Below are 12,663 nucleotides of genomic sequence, written 5' to 3' on the forward strand. Positions count from 1 at the left end.
GTGAAATAATCTGCTGATAAGCTGCATGTGGTGCAGTACTGCAGCAGCACTCACTTACTGTACATGCTGGATGAATGGCTGTGCAGGCCTGTAAAGTACGGCGAGAGGCAAGCCTTGCCACGGTTCAAAAGAAATATTGCTAAAGTCAGCAATGGCTTTGTCAAAACATCTCATAATAAGGCCATTCTACTCATACAAGTGGAAAATGTAACTTTTGTAGTGACGCTGGATTTAAAGATGCAGGTGGACGGTGGCAGAAAAATAAATAGCCCGTGGACTCTCAAAGACCATCCACCGTTTGGGTAATAACGCGCAAATAATGTCTCTCCTCCCTTCTAGTGGCTCATGCACAGGACACAAACCACCACTCTGCAGAGAAGCCCCTGATTCAGTGCTACAAATGCAGTGAGCCGTGTAAGGGCGAGGTGCTGCGGGTGCAGAACAAGCACTTCCACCTCAAGTGCTTCACCTGTAAAGGTAAGCTACACCTGTAGGGTTTATCCCTAACGTGAGATTTTCTTGATGCACCGGGGGACATGCTCACATGAAGTATATCTTTATAGTATCAGAGGACATACAGTACATGAGACCATGTCCCCTAACCCTATGCCAGATAAGGACTAGTCATCAGAATGTTTTATTCCCCAGGGACTTTTTATGGAATTTTACAGACTTTTGTTCAGCGAGGTTTGGTGGATTTCACAATAGCATTAAAAAATAAATAAATAAATAAAAAATGAAATAAAATTGAATGAAAAAAAAGTGAAATAACAATAAAAAATATAAAAAACTAAAATAGTCAGAACAAAACAGGAATAGTGAGATAGAAATACAAATAGTCAGCATCATTTGCGTATCCTAAACTGCGAAATTAAACACGAGTAAGCAAATTTGTAACTTAAGAAGAGAATACTCACACACAAGAGGCTTTTCTAGAATGTAAAGGACACCTCCAGCCTATTTCACTTATACCCCTTTCCCACTGCACCAAAAACCCGGTAAAACCCACTAACATCCGGCATGACGTCAGTGGGAAAGGAAAAACCCGGGTCTGAGTCCCAGGTCAAATGACTCTGCAATGGACACTGGTTTTAATAGACTCCACCTGCGATTGGCTATGATGTAAACTGGACACCCGGTCGACCCGCTCATTTTGGCCCCGAATGTGAAGTGTGAAGTGCATTGAAATTCCGGACATTGGCACATAAATAGACAGGAATATCTGTGTAGCTTTCCATCATTTCATATTCCATTTAGAATCCAAAATCAGAAGTTATTTACTTTTTTTCCGCATGGGGGACCATGAAATGTTGCCAGTGTGGGGATCACACCGTGGGGAGCACAGTGGAGAACCCCCGCGCTCACTTAGCTGGTCCCCACTTCCCACCACCGAAGCGTTGGGTTGTTCATGAACCATCCGATTCTTTTAAACGGCTCAAAATCAACCCGCTAATTTTGGTGTGAAAATGCTATTACTGCTTTCCCCTCGTCATTTTCTACAAATGGAAAATGGGGATGAGCTTGAACCTTCACATATAAGCAACACCATGGCAACCCATGATGAATGAACCAACACCAGGCTCCTAGCTGGCGTCAGTTACAAGAGTGGAAATGAATGATCAAATAATAAATAAAAATGCATATAGAAATAAAGAGATGACTAGCTCAATGAAAAGATGACGTTCACATTCATATTAGGCGAGTCACCCACAAAGGCCCTGATGAGCGTAGCGCCTTTCAGGGGCCGAGGACAAGTCAACAAAGCGTCATCAGTCATCCCCGGTGATTTCTCGTTGGTCCTACATAGCTCAGGCGCGCACACCTCCATTAAGTCCACGCGTGCTGTGACAACATTTCAGCAGAATGAAGCTCTTGCATTCTGGCGCGATCCCTCTACAGCCACCCGGCGGGCCTTTTAATGTGAATCTGCGACTGGAACACTCTTTTAGATGTGGTGGGGTTCGTCGGCAAATGTAGAGATTAGCACCCGATTCTGCCTCGGCCAAATAGATAGACGTGCCTGTGTATGCGTGCATGTCCGTCTTGTTGCTGCTCCACTAATGATAATTGTCAGTACATTGCATGCCAGGGTGACTAAGGGGTATGAGCTTATTGGCACTTAAAGGTTATAAACAGATAACCCGTTCAACTCTCGCCCTATATAGCCACCGTGCCAGTGCCAGGAGAAATGTCCACTCGTGGCATGCAGGTAGTGAAGGGCTGACTACGGTCCCCGTTTTTTTCAAAAACTTTAATTTATACCTGCGCGCTGTGACCCGGCGAAAGGATGTTTTTGACAAAGAGTAATGTTCAACGCATTGCACAGGCATGCGTGGGCGAGCTTAGGATGCCAGACTTAACGTCCTAAGGTGGCTGGAGCCAACGCTTTGAGGTCACCATTCCTCCACCGCGGAATTCCCACAAGTTGATTAGATTAACAGCTGATCTCCTCATCCCTGAGCCTTAATGCAATTAAACGTGATTCCTCTACTCCACTCGCTCACATTCATCCCCGGGATTGTGTTTGGCTCATTGCATAAGAATGATTAGCCACAGTTATCTCCAACATTGAAATACCAACCCCCCCCCCCCCACCCCCGCTCCTCCACCTCCTCCGCCCAAACCACCCCATGGCTGTTTCCAATTATATTCCCGGGCTTACACATGGTGCTCAAATAATTAACAGCCTGGCGCAGTGTGGACGGGACGTGCAGGGTTGTCCCCTATCGCGGCGCTTCTGCAAGGTTTACACATGTGACGGACGCTCCCACGACCACACAAATGGAGCTGAGCCCTCATCAAAGTTCCCTTATTTTTGTAATCATATTTGAAAACACTACATTCATAATGCATGAACAACGTTAAAAGACATAAATAATACAAGCATGCATATTTTATGGATTTGATTCTAGAGTGTGACCAATTTGCCCAAGAACTCGACAGTACTGGGGCAGACGCGCTCTATTCACTTTCACCTCACTGGGGGCGGTTATTTTGTATTTACTTTAATAATAATAACACATTTTATAAATTCATGTTTTCTATTTATTTTGCCTTCATTTAAAACATGGGAAACTGATATTATATAGTTTCCAGTTTAAAAATGTTACGAGTACCATTTTGTTTCTGACATTTGTTTCCCCCCGCTGGTGTTTGTTTTGGTTTGGTCCTGTCCCTATATTCCTCCTGTTTCATCTGGTCGGCTCCGTTTGGCGTGTCCTGTTGTCGTTATGTTAAACCCTCTTTATGTTCTTTTGACCTCATGCGTAGTTGGATCCTACCTCAGTTCTTTTGTGAATGTTTCCCCCTGCACTTGTTTTTGAAACCATCCTAAGTTAATTACATATTTTTGTATATAAACCTAAATTGTTTGCCTCAATTTTAAAATTTAAGATTCAAGATTCAAGAGGTTTATTTGTCACATACATACACATACGTTCATACATATATGCAGTGAAATGTCTTTGCAACGCACCCGGAGATTATACACAATAGTTGCTAAACTGAACATAATAGCTAACCGAATTCCAACCTAGCAACTAACTGAAACTAACTGATTCCTAAAATGTAATGCAGTTAGTGAATAGAATAATACAAAATGTAAATAAAATAAAAATAAAATAAGACTCAAAAGGTAAAACAGAGTGGGGGTACAAAATAGAAGTAAAGGGAATAGAGTTATGTATATGGGATAGGCTATTTGTATATACAGATATGTGCATTAAAGTGCATGTGGATAAAGTGTGTATGAAGATATACAGTACAGTATACAACAGTACACACAGCAATACAGTAACACCGAACAGAACAGCAACACAGCTCAGTATGCAGTAACCAAGAACAGTGATACAGTATGCAGTACAGTATGCTACATACAGTACAGTAAGGCAGAGGGCAATCTACCTTTTACTGTGCTGTGATATGCCTGTTCCGTTTATTGCTGCTAATCTTCAGATCGTATTGTGATCCCACTTTGAGCGAGTCCCAGTCCTCCGATAAGGGTCTGAAAGGTTGTCAATTATTTCTAGCTGCAAAGCTCAAAGGGTCGACCTATTGAAGGCCGCCCTTCTCCGCTCGCTGCTAGGCATCGTGGAAATGAGAGGCTTTTTACATTCAAACCCATGGTAAATTGTCTCTTCCTCTGATGAATCATGGGAGTATATAGATTGATAACATTGTCCAAACTGACGTTGAAATAACAGCGTCGAGGAATCGTTCTACACATTTTTATTTCCACCTTGATCAATCTGTCAAGTCAAGGTTAGGCTTGAATTGCATAACAGGGCGCTGGCATAATTAAGGGCCAGTTATCAGCACCCACACAGATGAACTTTTCCCCACAGCTGCAGCCGGGCGACTGCCAAACAATCACTCTCCAAGCGGACAAAGAAAAGACCGCGTGTTCCTCACCTTGATCAATGAACCATCCCTTTAGAAGAAAGAGTCTGGTTATTTGTTTCTGCGGCCGGGTCAAAAGAATACTTTGCTTATATACCCAAAAGCATCACGCCGCAATGCGCACCAGTGAGAAGTGTTAAGTGTTCAGGTATATTTCCCTTTTTGGCTAAATTCAGTCAGTGTCCATTTCCCGTTTTCAGCAAACCTCTCCAGACTACGAGTTCTCATCAAATGCAATGATGCATAACGGAATGGGATGACTCTATGGTTGGGCGCTTTCCGCGTCCCATGAAAAGAGAACTAAATTGCTTTACATGCAGAGTGTGCATTTGTGTGTGCGTGTGCATGTGCGTGTGTGTGTGTGTGTGTGTGTGCGCACGTGTGTGTGTGTGTGTGTCTCCTGCAGTGTGCGGCTGTGACTTAGCCCAGGGGGGCTTCTTCATGAAGAATGGAGACTATCTTTGCACCCTGGACTACCAGCGCATGCATGGCACCCGGTGTAATGGCTGTGGGGACTTTGTGGAGGGGGAGGTGGTCACTGCCCTGGGCAAGACCTACCATCCAGCGTGTTTCGTCTGCACTATCTGCAAGTAAGTGCCCTGTCCGTGGCCTGCCACTCACAATGTCGCTGCACAATGACCTTTAACCTCAAGCAGTTCGGCCAGAATTTCATTCAATTACACAAAACCACTGTGTGAACCTGTGGCTACCAAGGAGGAAAATGCGCTATTCATGCCTGTATTTTGATCACACTAAAATAGACTCTCGACGTCAGAAATGACCGATTTTTAACCGCAATATTGATATGATAGGCTAACGATCCCAGTCGGGCATTTTCTTTACAATAAAATAACATTTATTTAGGTTGAACCCACGACCAAGCTTGAGCTTCATTCATTCGCCTCAGGTCTGAGTCAGCGATGCAGCGTGCTGTTCTAATTGTGTCATCTGACCATTCTGACCTCCCTCCAACAGACGACCGTTCCCCGCTGGAGACAGGGTGACCTTCAACGGGAAGGACTGTCTGTGTCAGTATTGTGTTCAGCCCATGTCCCCGGGGCCCAAAGACATCCTGGGCTCCAGCAGTGAGTATAGCCGCCACTGAAAAAACAGGAATTTGCTGCAAAATGCAAACTAAAACAATCATGCTTTTTGGTTGTGATTTTACAATGTGATGAATCGTATGCATCAATATGTCCACTACAGTATATCCTTGATTAGAGTTGCGTTGCCAAGACATTAACGGCACCATCCGGGATATCCAAAACTCACCAGTGTTTAAAACCTTGACATTAGTATGGATTTTGGAAGGGAATACTGAGCTGTGGCTCAATGCTTGGGAGCCATACCCTGGTTGACCCACTCACGCTACCGCTACCCAGCTGCTCCTGTACAGTCACCGCTGCGTACTGTAATCCCCCCTGGCGAGCTTCACGGAGTTCACCTTTAACGCGGCTGTTGTTGTCGACGCAGTGATGGAGGGGGTATCGCTCAGGGACTTCTAAACAGCTCCACTCCTCCCAGTGCACCCATCCCCTGTATAGGAGCCAGCCGTGCCCCTTGAATGAAATAACACAAAGACGGGCCCTGCTAAATTATGCATGGCCGCGCATTTCCTTCCCTCCAAAAGCAGGGGACCGTCTCCTCCTCTCCTCTTCCATCCCGGCTCTTCCTCGTTCTCGCCGTGGCTCGCGCTGCACAAGCCTCTCTGTTGGCCGCTGGAAGAGCTTTTAGACGAGGTCACCTATAAATAAGGCACGCTGATTCTCCTCACGTCATTACCGAGGCCTCGTTATGCCTCACGCAGTTAGCATCTCTCACGGTTCCAGTGGGCTGCAACAGTCATCCCCTATTCATTGGAACAGGGACAACGGGGCTTTTGGAATTTGTGTCATATACTGAATGTACAATGGGGTTTTTGGTATAAGACAGGAGTTTCAACTCAAACCTTTTTCAAACCAAGCACCCCATATATGAGAGAAAATAACACCCCTACCCCTATGTATATATATTGCATAAAAATATTATATTTCGAAAAAATTTAAGATGTACCCCTTCAAAGGACGCAAAAGTCTTTTTTTTTTCCCGCAAAAAAATTTTGGGGGAAAAAAACTTTTGGGTCCCCCCAGCGCCACGGACCCCACATTGAGAATCACTGGTATAAGTGGTATTTCCACTGCAGCATTTGTTAAGGGAAGTAGGCCTATTATCAGTAAATACCACATGCGTTCGCCAGAATAGCCAATGACTTTCACTCACATTTATGAGATTGTGTGCATGTGTGTGTGTGTGCAAGCATGTGTTGTGGAGTGTCGTGTGACAATTAAAGACTGTTTCTTCTTCTTTCTTCTTCTTTATGCGTGGATTCATCTGTTGGCGTTGTCATCTGTGTGCTTTGACAGACTGTGCGGGCTGCGGTCGAGACATTAAGAATGGACAGGCCCTCTTAGCCCTGGACAGGCAGTGGCACTTGGGTTGCTTCAAGTGCAAAGCCTGTGGCAAAGTCCTAACCGGGGAGTACATCAGCAAGTGAGTGGTATACATCCACCCATCCACCATCCATCGACCGGCACATACACATTTAATACATGGGACAAACGAGATATTACAGACAACAAATGGTCACAGTTACAGAGACCGATATGGTCATCAGGCTTATTTCCATCATTTGTTCAGGTTTATTGTACGCTCATCCTTTTGCGTCACTGTTTATTTCCTAAGTTATTGTATAGGACCATGCTGTATTTATCCCATTTTTGGACATGACCTTTTTATTTTTCTGGTCCTTTTCATTTTCATATCTTTTATTTTAATTTTATTGTATTTCTGTTATCTTTTCGGTTATATCTGTAGTTTTTCATGAGGTTTAGGGTACATTGGCAGATTTTTTTTGTTTATTGTATTGTATATTTTACAAATTAAACTGTTTGCTTTATTGTATATTTTCCAAAGATGCACAATGTATTTTTTCAAATTTTATTTGATTCGCTTTTTATTTAGTCTTATTGTGTTGATGTGAGCTGCTGATTGCAATTCAATATATCTATCTATCTATCTATCTGTCTGTCTGTCTGTCTGTCTATCTATCTATCTATCTATCTATCTATCTATCTATCTATCTATCTATCTATCTATCTATCTATCTATCTATCTATCTATCTATCTATCTATCTATCTATCTATCTGTCTGTCTGTCTGTCTGTCTGTCTGTCTGTCTGTCTGTCTGTCTGTCTGTCTGTCTGTCTATAGAAATGCTCTCAGTTAGAGTAACCTTCCCTCTCGCTTCCTCCTCCTGCAGGGATGGCGCCCCCTACTGTGAGAAGGACTATCAGGTCCATTTTGGTGTCCAGTGTGAGGCGTGCCATCAGTTCATAACTGGGAAGGTGTTGGAGGTAAAGCCGATGGCAGTAGCATTTGAGCAAGTTCATCCCTCTCCTTTGTCCCTTTGTTTGATCCGTTCTCTGGCTGAGATTGAATACCTGCTTTGTGGGTGGATGTTACACATATACTGTATATTGCACTTCAATATAGAATGCTCAATATTAATGCTGCAAATTATATCAATCCCACATAAGGTAATTCTATGCAGAAAGGTTTTCCACTGTTGGTCTGTAACAGATGACAAATGCGACAATTTTCAGTTGTGTTTGTTGCCACATGGAGTTCATAACAGGTTCACGCTTCAACCAAATGGATGAATGCAGCATCATCCGCAGCGTCCCATTCAGACCCAGGATGTTACATGCCACAAGGCCCCGAAAAGTAGTTTGGTAATCTCTGTTGTAATCTCTTAAGCACAGAGTCAACTAGAACCTGACATGAATTTATTCATCTAAAAGATTAATTCTGAGCAGATGTTTTTTTTCGCTATCATTCCAGCTCTGTCTCTGCCCCGCATAGATGTACATGTTTGCCCGTACAAGTTTGCTGGGTGCTAAGTGGCATTCCTATTACATAACTGACTAATGCAAGCTGACATAAAAGCCCAATCATAACTTATGGATGTGCTGTGTTGCTGTTATAAAAAACCATGAATTATATCATCATTAATGTGCTATAAACCAGAGTTTTATTCACGCTTGTCCTGCACTTAGCTCAGTGCGGTAATACAAATTCTAGCTTGTGGTTTTGCCGACAGTGATCTAATCAGACAGGGAGTTATGTGTCAGTTAATGGCACGGTAATGTCAGTGGTGGCTGGCCAGTGCTTACAGTAATCCACTCCCAAAGCGGGTCTTCATGACAATAGGAAAATGCCATGGCATCTCAGGCCTGAGCTGCGGCCAATGGATCAGCGGAGCTAAAGCCATCACAGTCTGTCTGATCAGCCTAATCACTCACCCAAGGAAAAGGTCAAATATTGCCTCCGTCGTTGCCTTTGCTTATTGTTTTTGTGGAGAGTTAGATTTTTGGTCATCTCCCCGCCCCCCATCTCAGAGCAGCTGCTGATAAAGAGTTGTTCAGTTTGACATAGTAAAATGTGAAATGCAAATCGGAGCTGGCCGCTGCACATTTCTGAGTGTCCACTTTTCAACCGCTTGTGAGGGCTGTTATATGCATAGACATTTATTTATAGTGGGAAGGACCATTTGGCTATTCATCATCCCTGGTCAGAGGTCCAGTCTAAAAAGTCCTTGTTGAACGGAGCGCCGCATGCAAACAGCCCAGCGCTGTAGCTACACTGGTTTTCTCTGCCACGGCTTGACACTCTGTACCAAACGTAGAGCGAGCACCACTCAGGGTCGAAAGCTGAGTTTCGGTCGTTAAGCGGTCGTTAAGGTCTACAAAACCCTAATTGTAACATGCATGTGAAAATGAATGCTTCTCCACTGTCTTCCGTAAAAGGCAGAGTCGTTCCGTGAAGAACCATCACAGACAAAAGAACCGCTCGATTGGATGGATGGTTGGTAGACGGTTGGTCTTGTTCCGCAGACGGTTCTTGATAGTGGTTCTAGTTGACCCGAGGAGGAAGACATCCCGTCCCTGTACGCGTCCGTCATTACCCCGGCTAATGGAAGCCTGTGAATATCAGGAAACAATTCAGCCTCCCCCCCGCCTCCTCCCTTTTGTCACGTTGACCGTGACGTTGGCTTTGCTGTGTTTTCCAGGCGGGGGATAAGCACTACCACCCGAGCTGCGCGCGATGCAGCAGGTGCAACCAGATGTTCACAGAAGGCGAAGAGATGTACCTGCAAGGTGAGCCAGCTATCAGAAATTAGACCCACATTCAGAATCAGTTGTATTCGCAAGGAACATATATACATACTAGGAATTTGTTCTGGTGAGGTTTGGTTTCTCCACAGACAATTAGCATAAAAAAGCTTAATAATTTGAATTTTTTTTTAATAAAAAAAATTAAAAACATTGAAATAAAATGCAATAAGAAGTGCAGTAAAAATAACATTTTAATTTAAATTGTCAAATATATTCTGCGAAATTCTGCATGGTATGGCTCTAATACATAAAGTTACATACATTCAAGAATGCTTTTGGACATTCTATGAAAGTAACATATTTTTTTTACATTATGCAAATTATGTTTTGAATATGAATAATTAATAGGACTAGGCTGTTGTGGACATGATTTATTATTATTTTTCTTTAACTCTCCCTCCTCCTTATCTCTGCAGGATCAACAGTCTGGCACCCTGGCTGCAAGAACACCACCAGGACAGAGGAGAGACACAGGGAACGGGTAAGAATATGGAGCCCCCACTGACTTCATTGTCCTTGGCTGTTGTTTTGACCACATGATATTTCTTTTTATCTATCTATTTTTTTTAACCGCAGAAGCTCTAGAATTCACTCAAAGCGTCAGAGGACGAACCAATCCCTTTACGAACTGATCCATGCCCTTGTAATCCTTGCCTGTCGTGTAAATTGAATTTCCAGTGGGATCGCAGTGCGGCAGTGTGTGTTTGTATGTGTGTGTGTGTGTTCTTGTGTGTTTGTATTTGTGCTTATGATACCTGTGTGCGTGTGAGCACAATGTATATTAAAGGATAGGTTTGTATACATACTGTAACTTCATAGCACAACCTCGCTGAATGCTTTACCTTTGATAAACTTTGCACCGCTGCAATTTCTGTGCTTGAATGCAAAGCAATTGGGCAAAAGTTTAAGCCGTAAAATCCCTTTCGAAAACATGTTTCTCAGTGTATTTTATGCATAACAGTAATATCACATTTTATGAAAAGGCCAATTTTTTGCAATTGCGGCAGTACATCAAAAATATTGGCTGCAATATGGTAGGTGAAATGCAGCAACTTTCTGTTTCTAGTCTCCCCGGTGGACTGCATTAAGCACAGCAGGGATGTCTCTACACTATGGCTAGAGGGGGCTATAGCCCCTTAGCCCCGGTTTAGCCCCCCTAAGCATTTCAGAGTTTTGACAAAATGTAACTATTGCTAATGCTAATGCTGCTGCCCGTTGAAGTTGGAACTCAGAAAAATCTGACCTTCTACTTGGAAAATTGCAAGAAAACGGCCATTTAAGCTGGAATTTTGGGGCGGATCACTCGGGCCCGAGTTTACCACGATAACAGACCTGACATCACAACAGCAACACAACACACACAGTTAACAGTGACCAACGTGCCCTTATGCATGGATTTAATTTAAAAGCACTACTTAAACTACTTTGAACTACTCTTTTACATGTTATGTTAACATACGTTTTCTAGCTTGCAGGCTTCACAAGCTGCCAAACAAACACAAATTTGCTGCGGTTTCCATGTTTTGCGAAACAGAACCAATAGTTCTGATGTGGGGACCACCGACTCGGAATTATGACTTGGATTTCCAAGTTCCACTAGAACGCAGCATCGTTTCGAGCTTTCAACCCGTTGCTTCATGGAGCTCCGTCTAATCTACACGGACAAGAGAGATAGCAGCCTTTACCAACGTTGGCTACCAGAACTGACGAAATAGATAATGGGTGAAACCATATGCCGCAATCAAAAGGGTAAAATAGAAAGCACACTCAGGGATGTCCATGATCTGCAGTAATCAACAATCACCACGTCACATACTGTATATGGTCAATGACATCAAAGCAACCCTGAGCCGGAGCTGGCAACTTGTGCGCGATGAAAATAAAAAAAAGTTGTACACTCCAACTCAATGAAATATATATAATGAAATATATATTTTAAAGCATGTTCACTTGATATGAATTTGCTTATTTGGGTGGAAACCGAGTGAACCTATCCTTTAATATGCTTGTTGTGTAAATGCTCGCACACTCATGCATATTTAAATACATGCCCCTCCTTTCCATGTGCTTATCGGCACGTATACATGCTGGTTAAATCAGTATGTGTGGGCTGTGAGTGCGGCTGGAGAGTCACTGCCCCTGTGTGATGTCCTGTGACCCCCCCCACCCCCAATTTCCCTTCCCCTTCCCTCCGTCTGCCTTCCTCCACAGCTCTTACCTCCGTCTCTCTTACTCCTCCAAAAAACAGAAAGGCAGGTACTGTATTCGCTATTGGCTATGAGATGGCATCATGCTGTGGTTCCTACATGATGACATGGACATGATGCACTGTCTGCTGCCACCTGCAGGAGACAGTCTGCAGTGCCTGCCTCTGTCTGTCATCCAGAGAACCGTCATGACTCTCACGTCCTCATCGCGCTCATATCGGAGCTGCATGGAGTTTAATACAAATTTACAAGGCGGGGGGGGGTCAGATGCATTCATTTGAATTGAATTCAAATTAATAAAATAATTAACTGAGTACATGCTGGAACCCCATTTGTGTATTAAAGAGGTCATTTAAGTAGGCTGCATTCATTGAATCTTTGAACCGCCATCGCCATCCAAAGTCCTCATTTCCCATGAACGCTCATCAAAGTACATCGTGTATGTGTGAGCATAAAGCCATCCGAACGGAAACTCATTCACTTTGCAAGTGTGCAAATGAATGACGCGCCGACGGGGGGTTTTGGATTCCCCAGGTTTCCCCAAAAATGCTAATGGGGCTTGGGTTTTTTCCCGTTCACTCCACGTCCCATAGGAGATGTTTCACAGCGGGCACTGGATGCGGTCAGCGCCCCCCGTTCGCTGACGGCCAACTGTTTTGTACCTCTTTTCACAGCCGACGAGGTCATCGTCCGAGAGCATTTGTTCCAGACCTGGTTCAAGCATACCTGGCTCACCGGGTCACACCATATATGTGAGTGCTGTGTCGTTGAGCGTCCCATGTGCTCCGTGCTAGTTCGTTTAGAAATGTGAAAGAAAACAAACCTTTTCCTAGGGCAGTAAACTA

General features: G+C 43.7%; 1 protein-coding gene across 1 annotated transcript in view; it reads left to right on the top strand.

The window, feature by feature from the left end:
• Positions 1-339: 339 nt before the first annotated feature.
• ablim1a (actin binding LIM protein 1a) overlaps positions 340-12,663 on the top strand; it is a 28,144-nt gene continuing 15,820 nt past the window's right edge. The window contains exons 1-9 of the mRNA XM_080017176.1: positions 340-477; positions 4,805-4,988; positions 5,374-5,483; positions 6,801-6,927; positions 7,697-7,790; positions 9,506-9,593; positions 10,028-10,092; positions 11,823-11,867; positions 12,493-12,570. Of these exons, the coding sequence (XP_079873302.1) occupies positions 4,840-4,988; positions 5,374-5,483; positions 6,801-6,927; positions 7,697-7,790; positions 9,506-9,593; positions 10,028-10,092; positions 11,823-11,867; positions 12,493-12,570 (756 nt within the window). The 5' untranslated portion in view covers positions 340-477; positions 4,805-4,839. The remainder of the gene's footprint in view (positions 478-4,804; positions 4,989-5,373; positions 5,484-6,800; positions 6,928-7,696; positions 7,791-9,505; positions 9,594-10,027; positions 10,093-11,822; positions 11,868-12,492; positions 12,571-12,663) is intronic.

This window comes from Zeus faber, assembly GCF_960531495.2.
Source record: "Zeus faber genome assembly, chromosome: 16".
In the NCBI taxonomy this organism is placed as follows: Eukaryota; Metazoa; Chordata; class Actinopteri; order Zeiformes; family Zeidae; genus Zeus; species Zeus faber.